Source organism: Mchenga conophoros, linkage group LG7, assembly GCF_057382185.1.
Source record: "Mchenga conophoros isolate Kocher_MC1m ecotype Shallow Benthic linkage group LG7, M_conophoros_male_GT1.1, whole genome shotgun sequence".
NCBI classification, from domain to species: Eukaryota; Metazoa; Chordata; class Actinopteri; order Cichliformes; family Cichlidae; genus Mchenga; species Mchenga conophoros.
The window spans coordinates 49,877,121-49,895,766 of record NC_140532.1 but is presented as its reverse complement, the minus strand read 5'-3'; the positions used below and the strand labels follow the sequence as shown (position 1 = coordinate 49,895,766).

General features: G+C 40.0%; 1 protein-coding gene across 1 annotated transcript in view; it reads right to left on the bottom strand.

The window, feature by feature from the left end:
• The window catches only part of itga1 (integrin, alpha 1), a 65,663-nt gene extending 47,562 nt beyond the window's left edge, over positions 1-18,101 (bottom strand). The window contains exon 1 of the mRNA XM_085279922.1: positions 17,701-18,101. Coding sequence (XP_085136048.1) covers positions 17,701-17,740 — 40 coding nt within the window. The 5' untranslated portion in view covers positions 17,741-18,101. The remainder of the gene's footprint in view (positions 1-17,700) is intronic.
• Positions 18,102-18,646: the final 545 nt, after the last annotated feature.

Genomic DNA, 18,646 nt, shown 5'->3' with positions numbered 1-18,646 from the left:
TTGTACTATAATTAGTGTGTTTTAAATAATTAATTGATCCTAAAGTTCCACTTACCCTCAAACCAACACAATGACCTCCATTAGCCACTTATGATGTTTAATTTTTTATCAGTAGTACAGGAATATCAAGTGCCCTTAGCTCTCTCCTTGCTATTTCAGTAGGCTGATGCAGTTCATTTATAGGTGAAAAAAGTATGAATCTATTCAGTGGTAGTTTCAAGCTTGCTGTTTTATCAAGCTAGCTACATTTTCAGAAAACAAGTTCTCTTGGGGAATATGTTTTTATGTTTTTAGAGCAAGTGGCTGAAATTATTAGATCAAGGAGGCAGTTAGCTTAGCTTAGTTATGAGGGGCATTGACACACTAACCAGTTCACTCGCCACTTACTCACGTAGATGAAGGATGAGTCGCTCGCAGACCTTCCAAGCTGTGGTTGGCAAATTAACCCAATGTCATATTTACCACCCTGTCATATGTGAGCTAACATCCTTCCCTCTCACTGGAAGTCCCTTCAATTGCTCATCTCAAAGTCGAGAATAGTTTAACCTTGGACCAAACCACTTTGCTTCACCAGCAGTAACTGTGCAACTAATTTCTTTAAGTTGATTAATTTCATTGAGACTGTTTGCAATTTTGGTGTTAATCGCTCCCCTATATAAAGCCCAACAGGTTTAGGATTTTTAAGACCAATACAGATATTTGGCAATTTAAAAATCTGATATTCTGATACATTGGCTGATACTGTTTTCACTTTTGACATAGGCTACCACACAGCTGTCAGGTGGCTCAGCCTGGGCAAAGTGTTACAAAGAGTAAAGGACCTGAGAACAGAAATTTGAGAATTTTGAGGAGAGCTCTCAGATGCAGAACAGAAGGCAGGTCTTGTATTTGCTGGGGATGTAACTGCACTAATGAATGAACTAAACTGCAAGGCAAGGGCCTATTTGCTACATGATGAAGGCTTTTATGAGAAATTTGGAGCTTTTCAAGCCAACATTATTATTCACATGCCAACAGTTAACTTGATGGTCCTCTTTGGATCCATCTTCACATGAACAATGATGATGAAGATTACAAATCCAGATACAAATACTCTCAAAGACGATCACATCACATTTCTACTCTCCTTCGCATTTTCACCTCAGAGATTGAATCAGACACTTTTCAAACCCAAGACACAGGAGATTTCTTTTTTATTATGCCTGCTGGACATTGCCGTAGCCTAATTGTAACATCTACTCCAATTAGCAGCAGTTTATAAAGTGACAAAATTAATATTGTGCAGAATTGAGTTAAGGTTATTGGCACGACCCATTTGAGAAAATGAATTGCCCACCCTTGGCTTACAGGCTCAGAAAAAGGTTACAAGTCGCTTATTTGTGATGAACTAGCTATTGCTTTGTTTGGGGGAGCGAAAGGAAGTGGTGACGGAAAAGACCCAAGTAGGAAGTGACCATGGATGTCTGTGTCATTGTTCACAAAAGTCTCCCGCTGCTGGGTTCAGCAATATCAAAACTATTTTGTCAGCTGATCCACTATGTGCACTGGAAGATTTTCTTTTTATGAGCTACTGGAACATTTCCCTGAAAATGGCTACATTTTCCATTTTCAGAATTGGGATGAGCCAATGCACACCCTGCACTAGCCCCAGATTTACATGAGAGCGGTGCAATTTTGTTGAAAAGCAAAGAGTGGTTTTAAATGTGAACCACTAACATACTGTTTCTGTTATTCTCAAGGCAGCACTAAAATTCAGAAACACGTCCTTTTAAAAAGATGTAGACACGTTGGTTTATTGTGGATAATAACAGAAGATAGACGTAATCGTTAGTTGAAGTTTGTTTTTGTATTACACAAAGGCTTACTGAATGAAGATTGGAAAGAAAAAGTACACATTATAAAAATAAATATGGCATAAATATACAAATTAAACAGCACTGCAACTTTGTTATTGTGTTTTAAATTACTGGATTTTCATTATTGCTCAGGATAATTATTTTGAAATTAGGGTTTACCCTTATTAGCACATCTAACTAGTGCCGCCCAGTCCTATCAACACACTCTGTCTTTCTGACACACACACACACACACACACACACACACACACACACACACACACACACACACACACACACACACAGATGTGTTTATGGAAGGTCACACAACTCCCCTTGATCTTTTCTTTGTTCGTGGTCAGGGCTACTCAACAGCAAGGACAAATACCACCCAAGACATACACACAAACTATGAATACTAATACATGAGCCAGAAACTGGTGAAATGTAAAAAAATAAAATGGCACACATAAAAACATAAAGTCAAACAAAGATTACCCAAATTAATTCTGACCAGCCTTGCTAATGCATCAGAATTGCTCCAGTATTACCAGAAGTATCGTTTTCCCCAATAAATACATGACTATTCTGAGTAACAAGCAGGAAATCAGCATAGCTGTGGTTTGAAGGCTCACAAAAAAAATGAAACTTCAAAGATGATATCAGCAAAAAGAAATTTGTGATATGTTGGTTTTGATTTGAATCTTTTAGTTGCTGCTGCTGTTTGCGGAGAAATCCACAAAATACACCCCAAAACAGACAACGTGATGCTGAGTCAAAAAACTTTGACACAGTTTTTAAAAGGTCCGTGCTTGTCGAGTCGTGTTTTGAGTTAAAAGAGCTTTTAATTGAAAGTTATGTTGACTGACAGGAATTACTATGAAATGCTGTTTTGCTGTGATGTTGATAACCTTAGTGGAGAGTGTTCACAGGTAAGAGGGGGGTACCGGCAGATAAGATAAGGAAGGGAAGAGGAGGAGAATTGTGAGTTTTACTGTAATGTGATTATATTAATAGTGATCCAGAAGTGACAATATCAATCACTGCAAGTACATACAAAATGTACATATGTATATTTACACCTATGTGTGTGTGTGTGTGTGTGTGTGTGTGTGTGTGTGTGTGTGTGCGCGCATATGATCATTGTTCATTTCTGTTTAACTTGATGTAACTACAAAAAAACCCCAAAAGACACAAAACGTCTCCCCATCAGTGATTTCTCACAAAAAGATAGAAAGTATACAAGAGGGAATTTTACTTTATAGCCTTCCATTTGATTACTTCATTACTTCTGGATGAATGTTGATATATATCCATTTCACACTATGGTTGATCAAAAGTGTGTGGAACTTCTCTTTCTCAAGTGCTTTTTAAATTTGTTTCTTTTTTGTCAGATATTTAGTTATCTTTAGAATTGAATAGAACAGTCTGAATGTAAAACCTAAAGAAAATTAGTCATTACATTTACACCACAGTACTATGCAAAAGTCTTAAGTCTCCTGTCATTTATTTGTATTTTGCCAGGATATCAAACAGTATATAGATCATCTGAAGTTCTTCTTCTTTTTTCTTAAGGATATGACTTTCAGATACAGTTTATCTGCTGTTGTTTTTTTGTTTGTTTTTTGTCTTCCACTTGCAGTTTCCTCAAATTTCTTGAATTGCACATCATGCTGTGTTTTTGGCTAATACCTCTTTGGGAATCACATTGTTGGTGCAAAAATACTACTTTATGTCTATCAGACTGTGTTTTCATTGGAATTTTTGTCAATTCAACCAAAGAAATGGGAACACATTATGTGTAGTTCTAGTAAAAAAGTTCCCAATTATACCAATTAAAATTGGTTCTTTGATAAGTTGTCTATTATGTGAAGACACAACACTAGTTCATCACTTAAGTTATGTGCCTTCTTATGCTTGAATGATTCACAGGTCAGTGTTAAGTGGTTTAATAAATGTATCTGGAAATGCTCGAAAGAAAAATATAAAGAAATGGAGTGACTTAAGACTTTTTGCACATACATACTGTATCTGAGTGGAGCCTCACAAACTTTTGATATGGTACCAATCTGTTCTAAAGAAGAGATGTGATTAGTCAGATCCTATGAAACATTTGTGTGTGTGTGAAGAGCATCATGGTTAACATGAAACATTGCTCCAAGCAGACACCATCTCTCCATATGTATGATGGATAGCTCTAACCTGCTGCTGGCAGAGACACAAGAGGGTGAAGGGCTGGACAGGCCTGGTGCACAGATGCAAACATGCACACATATAGAGACTGAGATCTGAGGCTATCAGCGCTTAGCAGGTACTAAGAAACTCGGGGGACAACAAGTATGCGTGTGTGCGTGTGTGTGTGTGTGTGGGGGGGGGGGGGCACTCCTTATGTGTTTCTTCTGGCAAGAAGTTATGGGCCCCTGATTAGTTCACATGGGCAAAAACAAGGAAATGACTACAGGCAGACCTAAATCCTGTTTAACAAAAAAAAAAGAGAGAAAACTATATCACAAACTACACCCAAAACAACATGAGTTTAACAAGCAACTGACAGGTTGGCGCCGTCAGGGAGCTGTGGAAGAAAAGAATGCAGTGGGAAAAAGCCTGTATATACAGTGACTGAAGGAAGTTTCTGTAACACAGTCAAAGTGTAAGAGTGTCACATGTTGTGGCACAATACAGAGAGAAAAAGTCATGGAAAAGATTAAAGAAAAAAAAGCGCTAACAGCCAACATTTAGTGCTTTTGAGCTGAATCACTAACACATTTGTAGTGTTAGTGATTCAGCTCAAAAGCACTAAATGTTGGCTGTTAGCGCTTTTTTTTCTCATTTGTAGTGTTAGTGATTCAGCATTATCTTTTTGCCAAAAGATAATGCTGACAGAGGAAAATAAGCAGAGGGTACCACACCACCTATCTCACACTATCTCCAGATGCATGACCCTCCCACCTTAAATCTTAAATGAATGCTGTATGTGTCTTCACCTGCACAACATACAGCCAGGAGCCCCACTCCTGGAAGACGTTTGTGCAACCTAATGAGAACAAAAAGGAAATATGGCAAAAATAAAAGACTAAGTGATCAAATCACAGCGACTCTGACTTACTACCCCCTGCTTCTCACGGTGCAGTAAGGCAAAACTCACTTCATACGTGACTGAAATAACACATGAAGAAAAAAGACAAGGTGTTAACGTTTTGCATTCACTTCCACAAAACATTAGGTTTACATTTAAGCCTCTAAAGAGTTCTTCTTTACTGTCGGTTAAAGTGCACGTTTCAAGAAAACCACACATCATTGCACTTTCCAGGCAAACTCATACAGCGAATCGTCACCTTATTCTCTCAGGAAAAAGAAAGAAGAAGTGTAACTGATGGTGCAACTTGATTTAGCATTTTTAGCAAAAGTTATCGAGTTTTAAACTGTAATGACTGCTTCTGGTGTAGGTAGGTGTCCACTGAAATCTGATAGCACGTAATATGAAGCTAAAGACAGTTAGCGTAACATAAAGACTGGGAAACGGGGAATCGTTTAGCCTTGGCTCCAACTTAAGCTTTCTAACTTGTCTGCTTGTTTTCACTCAAACTGAAGATAAGGTGCTGTCCTCCTTCAGCACATGTTCGGAGACGGGACCTCCCGTCTGACTCCGCATTGTCTCACCAACAGCTTTCCCCTCTGCCTCCCAATCCGCCCCGTTGCCTCTGCCCCTGTCCACTTTGCTCCTAATGCCTCACAACAACTGTGCAGTGCCGAAGGTCGCATGACTGAAAAATACCTCGGCGTACACAAGCTGTCTGCAGGTAGATAGGTATAAATTTCTGGGAATAATGAATGGCTCACAAAAATGTTGGAAAGAAGTTTTTTTGTTTGTTTGTTTTGGGGTTTTTTTTGTTTTGTTTTTTAATGAATGTATTTTTATGTAATTACAACCCAAACCACTCAAAGGGGTTAAAAGCAAGCTCCTGGGAATGCTAAAATTGTAACAGCCTGAGGAAAAGTGTGGACAGATGATGAAGTGTGAAAAAAAACATGCAGAATGCTTCTAGCTGCTGATGCATGTGTGTGGCTTGACCTCCTGTGGGGGTTAAGACCTTAGTAAACTGACACGATTTGTGATGTAGCACCTTCACGGGTATCTCGTTCGTTTATGAAACCAAAAGACGTGACGTGTGTGTCTTTGGGGGATTTTTCAGCTCTTATCTCTGGGCTTTTAGGACACTCGTAGGAAAATAAGCCTTTTAAAACACTTCACAGAGATCACCCCTACAATCTGTCAGTCATCTCACAGAAAACTGTAACTATTAAGCAAAAAAAATTAAACACAGACACAATATGTATCCAGCTTTCAGGAGCGAGACAGGAAATATCAATTTGACTTCTGGAGATGACTTCATACGACAGAAAAGGTTTAGCACAAGCACTGCCATGGCGACACCAAGCTTTTTTTTAATTTCCCCCCTCACTTCTCCGTCTGCAGCTCTGGCAGACACAGCACCTCAGACAGAAATGAGTCATTTTCTGTGGTAAAACCCAGCCCTGGTGAGCTTTACCACAAGTCACCATTAACACACACATAGCAGGGATTCAATTTTAGGGTGCTCAATCCCTTCTACACTGCACTTGAGTATATCTGGACCCCAAGGACAATTAAAATAACCTGCTGTTGTTAATATTAGGTGTGAAATCTATTGTAGCTGTCCAATATGCCACTGACGAAGATACTGACAATAAAATGCCTGCAAGTTAGACGAAAGCGTCGCAAATCAGCAAGAAAAAAGGAAAAACAATACAAAAGTGTGTCGAGTGTCACAGTGTGAAGTAATACTTAAGCTTTAAAAAGCTTTAGCAATCAAGTCAATGCTTTTACTCTGAAAAGTGTGTCTCGTGCTGTGCTTCTGGCACGGCCCACATCCGAATGAAATAGAGTTCATGTCCTACATACCACAATTATTACCTTTCATTGAATCATTAACAATAAACCAGAACATCAGGGGCGGGGTAGCTCATCTGGCCCATGTTAAATCACAAATCACAGGTTATTGTAAAGTGTGAAGCACACAAAGAAAGTTTTGCTGTCGAAGGTTTCCTGTAGAAACAACTGAAATTACTATCGCGTAGTTACAATATTATGACTATGTGATAGTAATGACCATGACCGTTAAAGGAATGAAAATATATGAATGCATCAGCATGTCACAACACTGACGCTGCTACATGCTACATTTCCAGCCCAGTCTTGTTCCAGTCTCCAAGTAGTTCACTGGCATGGTGATGGTGATGGGAAAGTCCCAACCATGCTTTCCAGTGCATGATTATGATGAGTAAGATCATGATGATATCCATCTAATAGAAAACAAAACAACGCATATTTCGAGCTATCCCATCACTGGGTGTTTCATCAAGTTCTTTCATTATCATTTTGGATGAAGTTAATCAGCATCGAGAATCTAGTGTTAACATAACAGTGAAAAAGCATTAAAATCCTACTGCATAGTCCCTGTGCAGAACCACGTACCAGGGCTGTGGTTAGTATTAGCAGCTAGCTGGTAAAGACAGTGGAGCATATATGAGCCAAATATTCTTCATGAATGTTATTTCAGCTTATTTCTGTAATGAAAAAAAAAATACTAAAAATATTTCAGTTTTGCACATTTTGGTAAAAATGGGACTACACTGGCATTCAGTGTCAGCAATGACTAGTCCAACTTTAAACATGTCCACCTTGCTATGAATGTCCTTTTCTGTGTGAAGCAGAGAGTGGGTGGCTTCAAGGTGGTCAGACAGTGTTTGTTAGGGGAAATGGACTGTTGCTAGTTTACTGTGAGTCATTGAAGGTAAAAATAGTTCTTTTTTTAAAAATTTCTTCCACTTTAATTTTTCACATTTCATGGCTCTGTGAATGCCTGTTATCCACGATGTGCCCACACCATGCATCTTTCTCCCTTCGAGCTGATATGCATCTTTGATTACCAACCAGTAACGCCATTACTGCTTTTAGAAGACACACCAGCTTTACCTGACTCTGTGCATCTTCCACCTCACATGGGTGCCATATGCTGCACAGACAGCAGTCAGTACCAGGAAAAACTGTTACACATCTGTCGCTTGTTCAGGCAACAGTATATGAGACTAAGACATGTGGGTGGGCTTGGTGGTTTTGCAGGCTCGAGGCAGCATCTTTGAACTTTTCTTTGACATCACAATGTTTCAAGAAATATGCTTCTTTGTCTTGTTTCTCCAGTAACTGTAGCATCCTGCCAGCTTCGCTTTTTTTTTGTGACATCAGTAAACTCTGCACACACTCCGGATGCATGAGTTTGTCATCATCTAAATGAACTTCATGTGACACTGTGGTAGAGTTACTGACAAGAAGAAGGCTTCTCAATTAAATGATTACCTTTAATCATTCACAGTTTACTCTAAGTAATTGCAGTTAATCACTAAAAGTTAATCTTCCTAAGTTTTTAATGTGGACTTGGTGACAGAGCAATAGTTGCTTTGCACTGTCAGAAAATAGTGGATAATATCAAGGAGATGGCAATAAATTTAGGGTTTTTATTTTCCAGAGTCAATCCAAAAAATTCTTCTTAAAAGGTGAGAACCTGATGCATTTATTTGAACAATAACTTACGTGATCCATTACCAAAATGATCAATCAACAGTTTTTTGTTCCAGGACTAACGTCAGATTTTGCTTTCTTTTCCTACATTTTTAGCTTCTTATGCTCAAGCCTAAAAAGGTAAACCCTCCAAGCAAAACACATGTCACCCATCACTGCAGCTGGCTTTCCTGCAAGAAGTGAGGCAGAAGAAAGAGAAGACTATCATACATCAGGAAAACAGATACCGTATGCATGACACTATTGATCCAAGCTTGCGTAGGTTCATCTGATCTTTGATGCAGTAGTTGGTGTTGACTATTTTTTCCCCACATGCACATATTTGTCTTGTTCTGCGCACAGATCATGCACCTTTATGAAACAGACGCAAAGCGAGGTACAAGAAAGATTTAATCCTCCTCTTCCTTTTTATTCTTTTTTTTCCGTTCTCTGTATGATTACTTCCATTAAATTTAAGAAGAACTAAGCAGCTTAACACTATGAATGCCTGAGTGGATCGTCTGTATCAAAGGCTGTATATATGATTCATAGATCACTACTACAAAGACCTGCAAGACATATATATTATGTGGGAGATGAAGGAGACATGGGGGGAAGTGCTGCATATATGCCTTTTTGAGTTCAGATGTGGTTAGCCTGTAGTCTAGTGATGCACCAATCTGTTATTAAGATAAGAGAGTACTACAGAATGCTATGCTATCGATATCAGTGACAGTGACACAATCTATTAAATTAAGTTCTTTGTTGTTCTTTGTTTACAATACCACACATCAACAGCTGTGCAGCACCAGCTTTTAGCTGGAGAGCTAACATGGCGTGGAGGAGGCCAACAGAAATAATTCAGCAGGTTGGACACAGTTCACACTCGCTACCCCGACTGTTTACTGTCGCCTTCTTTCTGTCGCTCATGCTTTGTTCAGTTGATAGTACTTTCATTGCACTCACAGTAGCAAAACTTCTCGGAAACTCAAGTTATTCTTTCACCCGTTTCTTGTCAGCACCACTCCACACTAGATGTTTGCACACATTTACTTCACCCTGATGTCATTTTGCGAGTGGGACTCAAAACAGGACAAAGTGAAAATGCATTGACGATAAATGACATCAGCGGTGCGGTAACTACGCTCACACTGAGTTTTTTTTACAACAAATACCAATTTAGCAAATATATACTCTTGGATGTATTGGTGTATTATATTTGATCTTTATTTTATTTAAATGGGTTACTGCAAACATGCAAAAATCTGAATGTGCCAGACTCATTTTGACTGTAGTGTAGGGCATGGAAATAGCTCCTGTCACTGCAGTCCCTGACAAACTGATATAAAAAGCCTGAACACATACATAATATATAAATCACTCTATATATATTATAAATCAGTCTTGCATAACACTTTCAAATCACATGAAAAAAGACAAAGGTCCATGAAGAGTATTCCAAAAACAAAGGCAATTAATAAATCATTGTTTGAGACTTTACTTCAGGTTTCACGATGTCTTAAGCAGAGCAACAAACATAAAATAAGACTTTAAACACACACACAGAGCTATTGAGTGGAATCTGAAATGTGGTATATTCCTTAGGTCTGTGTGTATATGCTTCTTGATAAGAAAGTAATAAATGCCCAAAACGTTACTTCAGAATCTTCTCTGGAAAAAGTTCTGGTGGATGCAGATCTGTTGTAATTTTATTTGATTACAAGAAAGAGGAAGACAGTTTATTCATAAGTAAATTGACACGAACATCATGTCAGTGCTCTGTGTGCCTCAGTGATGAAATGGTTAACAGAGTTAACGGATCTCTGTGTCCTTGGTTTGAGACCAAGAAGAGACGTAAGTCCAGCCTCAGGGGGTCATAAGTTAGTGTACTCTCAATGCTGGTCCCAGGACAAACAGGAGGATTGTGTCAGCGAGGGCAAAAACTGTGCTAAGAAGAACATTCACCATGGCAACCAGTTGAGAAATAAGGGAGCAACCAAAAGTACCACATCACATCAGCATTGCGTGTAATGGAATACTCAAGGATAAGGTATCGGGTATTATATCAGAATCGGATAAGAAGTTGGATCGTTGTGTCTTCTCATATGATGGATCTTCCATGCTTCCAAGCATTTCTTGCATGCTACGTTTGGCATTACAGCCACCAAATTTCCAGCAAGAGTATTAACTGAAAGCTGTGCAAATGAAAGAGAACTTGTTTAGAACGAGCAGTTCACCCAAGTTTAAGTAGTGGTTGTCACAGCAACAATTACATCTTTTTTTTCTAAATGTTTGCAGTAAACAGCTGAAATACTACAGCAGAGTTTGCAACAGAACTCTGAGCTAAACGCTACCTTAACTAACAATTTCCTCTTGTCTAAATATAGCCATGTTGTGCCGTATGCATCATTCTCACTTGAGTTTTCAGCATGCAAATCAGCATTCACACTGTGAATCTGACCTTTGCTGAAGCATGAGATACGCCACATACATTTTCTGTTGGCAAACCACGCATTTTCACTTCCTCTGTGGTGGCTGCTACACTGGCATGTGGGGTCACTGGCACCAGTATCACTGTGTGAAGGTTTGCAAAAAAATGTTAGCATCTCATGAGAAAACTAATTTCAATGCAAATTGCACAAAAACATTTCAGCTGTTGCACACACTGTTGCACACACTGTTGCACCAGCTCAGAAGGCAACTGATTCACATTCAGGCTAGTTGCATGAGATTTGTGTATTGTAGTTCTGAAGATGGGCCCCTTTGTTCAACGACCAAGGCAAGAAACGCGAGACAAGAAAAAGGAGCATTACAACAAACGGCTGTGATCAAAGAGGCTCATTTGAGCTATACATGACATGTGTTAAAACACTTATTCAGTGGCTGCTACTTAGACATAATTCGACTTAACTGCAGGTATAAATACACACAACACTTTGGAGACACACAGCTGAATCCTGTGAAGCTGCAGGTAACTAACAATATCAAACCACTGGGAAGAATAAACACAACTTCAGCTCCAGCTAGAGTTTCACCATATCTGTATTTTTCTGTTAGACGTCTTTAATACAGTTTTTCTCAGTCGCTTTGGTGCGTTTCTCAGATCAGAATTGAAATTCTCATAACTATTAGTTCAACCTCCACAACACTCAGTCATTTGTGCACATCATAGTAGCAATTTCTCCTCTCTCTGAACAAACTGCAAATGATTTTGGACATGAATCAGTTGCTTCCATACATTTCCCTGCTGCTTTCTGACATTTCCATTTGCTTATGTCATGTCAGTCAAAAGTAATCATACCTATGGATGCTGAATAGTCATTCCCAATAAAACTAATAGTCATACATCCATTGCTTAAGTCATCACACACAAAATTGTTGAACTAGTTATCACATGCCAAATATTGGCCATCTGTCAAGCAAATCCTATACCTTTCTGTATCATTGTTCCTGGAAATGTCTCCGAAATTGAACAATTGATCTCAGGTGAATTACAGCTGTCACTCATGAGGAGGCTCTACCAAATGGGTGATTTTATGTTTACATGTATTCTACAGTGAACAAGTGACTGTAGCATATTTTTCTTTTGCACAATTCTGTAGGATTACAAACACTTCTACACAATGGAAATGTGAAACGTACGTATTCAGTGTCTCAGTTACTCCCAAGACTCCCATAACATCTACAGTGACTTTACTGCACATTTCAGATGGCTGTACAGGTAGGCCATAGTGCTGTCGTCAGCATTTTCAGGTGTCACCAATTGTTTTTGCAATGGGAAACACTGAAATTATAAACTGTCATAGTGGAAACATGACAATGCCATTTGACTATCTTGTTCATAAAGATGGTGTCAAGACTTTTCATTTTGATGGCACTGACAGTTTCATTGACATAGATACTTGCTTTTGAGGTATGGATAATCAATTCTGTGCATGTGACGTGCTTTTGCAGGCTATCCACTAGGTTTTGCAGTTTGCACTAATTGTTTTGGGAAATGCACTAACTGCTGTGCAAATGTTAATGGTGTTCTGAGAAACGCACCAAAGCGACTGAGAAAAACTGTAACAACTAACAGGAAAAAAAATCTAGCAAATTTAAGCTATCGTTCCAATACAGAAGAAGCCGCTTTGTGTCATAAAAACTGGCTCTGAGGCGCCCCCTTATTTGGCATGAGATTTGTTTTCACAGAACAGAAAACAAAGGCCTGCATATGGTGGTTTCATCACAAAGGTCAAAATTATCAAGAAATCGTTAAACGAGAAAGAAAACTATTCTTGAACTAAGACTGGTTTACAGCCTCCACCCCGCCTCCTTACGAAACTGCAAGCGTTGACGAAGGCTGTGAAATCCAGCTGAAAGCACTGGAAAATATCCAGAAAGCGAACACTGATTTGAGGCTATTTTATCCCATGATTACAAGTGCTTTGTGTCATTGGTATAAACTAGAAAATATGAACAGAGCCATCCATCCTCTTCCACTTATCCTTACTTATCAGAGTGAAGTGGCTGGAGTCTATCCCAGTTACCAGAGGGCGAGAGGACAGATCACCAGTCTGTCTCAGGACTAACAACGTATCTTAGCCAATGCAGAAAAAATGCATTCAATTTAACTTCTGTTTATTCACTGTTTTATTTTATAGTCAACGAATTTGGGTTATACTGAATAAATATAAGTAGTAAGTATTTTTTGTAAATTATGGTCATGCAGTGTAAAGGTTTATCTGTGGTACAAAAGCACATGCTCATTGGCTAACGAGTTCTCAGTGTGTGTGTGTGTGTGGGGGGGGGGGGGGGGGGGGTACAAGCTGATGGCAGAATCTCTGAACTTGAGGCTTCAATGCAGGACTTGATGTCACAGTAGCTACATCCATTTTTTTTTACTGCCTGTCGGTATAGCTCACCTTTCAGAGGCAGTCTAATCTTGCCTACATGTTATGCAGTGTTAGGTGTGACACATTACAATGTAACAACATTGCAAAGAAACAAAAATACTGTAATCACATTTCATTTTTCAGTAATACAGTAATCTAATGCACGACTGTGCTGAATGGAGTGATCACATCACAGATACAATTGTGCCGTTACTTGGGTTACAAAGTTTCTTCGGTTATTTGCAGGACGGGTAGAGAAAAACAAAACAAAAAAACAGTGAACTGATCTTATAATCAGCTGCTTTCAGTTTGTGTGCAGGAGGAGGAAATGGTTGAGCGATGTAAAGTGGAGATATGGATATTGCGTTCACTTTTCTGACACAAAAGGACAAGAGCAAGATGATAAAGCACAAACTGTGTCCAGGACAGAAACAACTACATTATATTGATAGCATGACTTTAGCTCTTTGCAAGCAACTTCACAGACAGCATGCTAGCGCAAAGCTAGCCAAGAACCCAGAGCTGAGTGTATGCCGACCCCAGCCCAGCAGCCAGAGCGTGCACTTCAACAAAGGCAGTAATGAGCAGTCAGCTATGCAGAAAATACTGAATGAAAGATCATATGTATGTCCTCATTGGGATAAAGTTATGTGTCGTGGGATTGTAGCCTAAGGTTTATATTTTTAACTTTTAACTCTGAGAAAGTACATATCAGGTAATCTAATATAGTGATGAGAACGAGTAGTGTACTAGTGCACTTACTTTCTCCAGCAAGTAGTTAAATAAAGTACATTATAAATTACTTTCAAGAAAATTAATGAGTAATGTATATTATATAACTTGAATAATGACCACACCACTGATTTTTTTTGGTCATCAAATACCATCAAGACAGCCCTTTAGTCTGAGAATACAGTGCTCAGAGAGTAGCGGAAGAGCAGCAGGCACACTGTTACATGGTCAGAGGTGGAAACCATGAGGTAGGTGTTAGTTTGCTGTCATCTTCGTGTGAAATCCTCCACATGTGGGCTATAGCAGTGTAACCACAACCTATCAGAAAAACATGTGAGTAAACAGACCATTTCTCAAAGACTTCTCCTTTGGCATATTTCTGTAACTACAAATGAAGCTGCTGTTTTCATGCAAGAAAGCACACGAACTTTGTGATATAACGTCATCTTCTTCTGCTGCACTGATTAAACTTTCCCTTTTTTGCATCAAGGGTGGATTCGATAGATTTTGATTCTATAAATTTCTATAAACCTATAAATTCTAGTCTATATATTGTCAAAATGCAACCATTAAGTTAAAAAAAAGAGAACCTTACATTGGCATTCCTGGCATCCATGAATTTCTAGAAAACAAACAAACAAATGAAGTAAAACCTATATATGCATAGGATGCTGCCAGAGGTTTTAGATTGGCCCTTTAAGGAAGGCATTACAGGCGCAGGTGTAGGGAATTACAGCCAGAAGGAAGCCACACAGTTTTTCAACCAGGTGGGGTTGTTGATTCTGATGGTCATGCCATGTGTTTTTCAGCCTATATTTGCACTGAAGATATGATTAATAAATAAAGCACTGGCCATGGCGGACCTCAGTTTCTTCATCACAACGAATTGGAAACAACTTCAAATTCCCTCAAGTGGCGTTTTGGTGGTTGGATTGCCACGAAAATGATGACAGCAAATTCTCAAGACTATATAGTCTCTGCTTTCTCACTGGAAGAGGACATTTTTATCATGGCAGCCTGGTTGTGACTTTGCCACAATAAAATCACCAGACGTGAAAAGTGAAAACTGTCATTTTCTGCTGCACGCACATGTTCAGCAGAGGCATTCCCACAGTCTATAGATATATTCATGTGTGTGAAAAACACAAATAAGGATGCTCAAACTGAGTCTAAGAAGAGACAAGCCGACGATAAGCTAACATAATCACTCACCACTCCAGGAAATCTGTCCGCCCATGCCAGCAGACAGTTTATTTCAGATTAGTGCTGATTGCTGCAGACTCCAGGGAGCACGCTAATTCAGATTCAAATATTACAGTCAGTATAGGAGGAGGGGGAGGGGGAGGAGAAGGAGGAGACATATTGCTAATGACGGAGATGGCCGGTTTCACCGCTATGTCTTGCCAAGTTAATAAATTCACTGCAGAGTTGCAATGTCTTAAGACTTTACAGTATATCCTCTGACATTCCAGTCATCAATGAATTAACTGCCCTCTCTGCTCTACTGCGGCATTCCATGTGCTCAGGAAAAGACAAATTTCCTTGAAAGAGTTGTGAAGCACGTAAACCCGTTTGTGTTTGACTCGTCCTTCAGCTCCTCCTTCCATATCTGCAGCACACATACTGTGAAAAGACACTGAAATGTGATCAACTCATACAGAAAACACCTTGTAATCTCTGCGGGGCAGCGAAACAGAGGTCTCGAAACAGCGTTCATCTAATTTACTCCTTTGTAATCAAATAACAGGCCATAAAAGGCAACTTTGTTTAGCAACCATATGAACTCCAAAATACCCTCTGGCTATTTCTCGCGGCTCACAAGCATCCTATCATGTGTGAGCGCCGTGATGCTGCCGCAGTCCCTGCATTAAAGGAGCAGTTCAAAGAAGAAAACAAAGAGCTTTGGCTTGAGTCACAAGGTCAACAGACAAAAAAAGAGAGGAACGAGAGAAAGCCTCAAACAGAGGTCAAATGTTTAGATCGTGAATATTATTGCAAAACCAATAGCTATTTCTATGGTAACTGATCATTAAAGTCATTGATTCAGATGAAACCATAAACACGATGTGGTTCCAGTGTGAGAATTTATTACGTTTTTGGCTACAATAAGAAGGTCAGACAAACAATGTGTGTTATGTGTTAATGTCACCTTGAAGATTGTGGCATTGCCTAAAACTGTACTTTGTGTGAATGGCAGCCCATTTCTATTTTTTTAATGTGTTAAAGACTAAATTATTAAGTACAAAAGAATTAAATTGAACAACGTAAATGATAATTAGTCACAGCCCAGTAGGTGACTGTGTTCCTGCTGTTTGTGTCACTCCAGTCGACTCATACTGATGGAAGCCAGATGCCCCTCTTCTCTGAAATACCAAACTCAAACCACCTGCAGCTCCATCGCTGTTAGGAATTTACATAGATTAAATGCTGCCAGTACAACAAGCACATGTGGGCCTCTGAAGCAGGCAGTGGTAGCTATCATAACCCAACACTATGGACTCAAACCAGCTTTTACCCCTGTGTGAACCGCCTCCTGCCGCTCACACTACAGTGCTGGGCCAGCAGCGCTGAGCGTGATGGAACAAGATCAGTTAAGTAACAGCGTCCAGCCTCATTCACAATAACCCTGAATTTGCGCACGTAGAAGGAAAAGCACTGTTCGACAAACTGCAGGAATACGATTAAAGACACTAAAGAGAGACAGAGAGGGTTAGATTAAAAAGAAAATGATGATGGGATGGTTATGGCATGGGCTTGGCCATATGAGCTTCAACTGAACTGACCCCTTGACACTCACACAGCCACACACATCTCTCTCCAGCTCTAACTCAATTCTCTAATGACCATCACAAGCCGGAATCACATGTAAGCGTAGAAATCTGAGAATTAATCAGAGACATGCACTGTTGACTTTGTCTCTATCCCACTTTCTCCCACTTATCCTCCCCTCCTCCAAACTCTGATACATCACCGGTACAAACTTCTTGGACGTGACCTAGAAGTTTATTCACTTCTGCTGCTCTGGAGGTGAACTTGAGAGAGAGCGTAGCATCACCAGAGGAACTACCCAAAGCGAGCCCACAAGCTCTTAGCCCCGTCACTAAGCCAGCAGCAATTTCCCTTAACCAAGAACTTCAGATCGAATCACTGCCTACGAGGGTTTGTTCTAAAACAGGGTGAGACATAATTTCACAAGATCTGCACCAGAAACAGCAGAAACACATGGCACTGCAGAAACACAGCCTACTTCTGACAGCGTAAACTCTGGCATGACCAGCATCTAATTAGAGCATCGCGCAGTAATTTGACTGACCGTTCAACGTCTCTGTTATATAAGCTCATGGGTGGCGTGCCTCTGAGACCTGGCTGTCTATGAAGCACCCTTGTTCCTTCAGAATAAATCTCACCTGGGCACATACAGAAAGTTCGTATTAGGACAGGACACCGACTTTTTAATGGGCGTGTTGGCAAGGTGAGTGACACTTCTAATGGATGCGTTTAGTCGCTCGGTCGTCAATTATGCATGCTGCCAGGATCCAAGCGTGTGCCGTCTGGCGTGCGCGCAAGGATGCGCCGAGGGAGCTTCGGTACTGTAGAAGAAGTGCTTGTTATTTGATCCAATAATCATTACACGCGTCTTTTTTCTGCGGTCATTACTTACCAATAATCGCATCTGTTGTCAAAATAAAACGTTGCCACATCCTGAGTGCCGTTAGTGTGAAGCTGTGTCCTTGTAGCTTCACTCAGTCTCAGTCCACGGACTTTTAAACAGAAGATTTATCAGAATTTTTTTTAAAATGGCTAACAGCAGACTTGTAAGAGTCCTGGAAGCATTTCGTGTGCATCAGAAGCTTCAAAGTCTGAAAGTCCTGAATCAAACTAGACTTCTGAGTTGGGCGGGACAAACAGGGAGGAGAAGAAAAAGTGGGCAGTGTCGCGGAGTGAGGGTTCCTGAGCTCTGAGGGTCGCTCGGCCGTTAATGTGAGCAGCGACACCATAAAAAGCAGGGTTGGGATGAAGGCATCTGCAAAAATCCGCACATCAGTCGCAAGTCTGTCAATGTGGCGTGCACAGAGCCTCCACGGCAAACGGGTGCGCTCCCCAACAGACGCGCACAGCAAGCAGCGCAACTGTGTGTGTTTCACTCCCTCTCCGCCCCTCCCTCCCGCTGTAAGACACGCTGTATAGCTGTTACTTACACACAACCATGGAGGAGAATAATGGACAGGTAGAGCAGAGAAGGATGAGGGACAGACATGCCAGGCAGGCAGCAGGTCAGTCACAAACAGAGCTAAAACAAAGCCATCCTGCATTTAGCCTAAGAGCTTTTAGATGAATATGTGTGAAGTCTTTCAGTGCTTCAGCTTGGTGCTTGAAAATTTTAAGGTTTAAGCTCCTTCTCTGCTTCAATGTGCTTTTAAAAAGTGTAGACTACCTGTTTTGTGATTCTTTCTCTTAGTACAGCTGTTGCAGAACCTCCACCATGTTCCAAAAGACAAGCAAAACATACGAATTTCCTGTTCAACATGACACATCAAAATTAAAACCTTAAATAACGCACATGAGTAGCTCAAGTTACTGGGACTAAAGTCAAAGCCTGAATTATT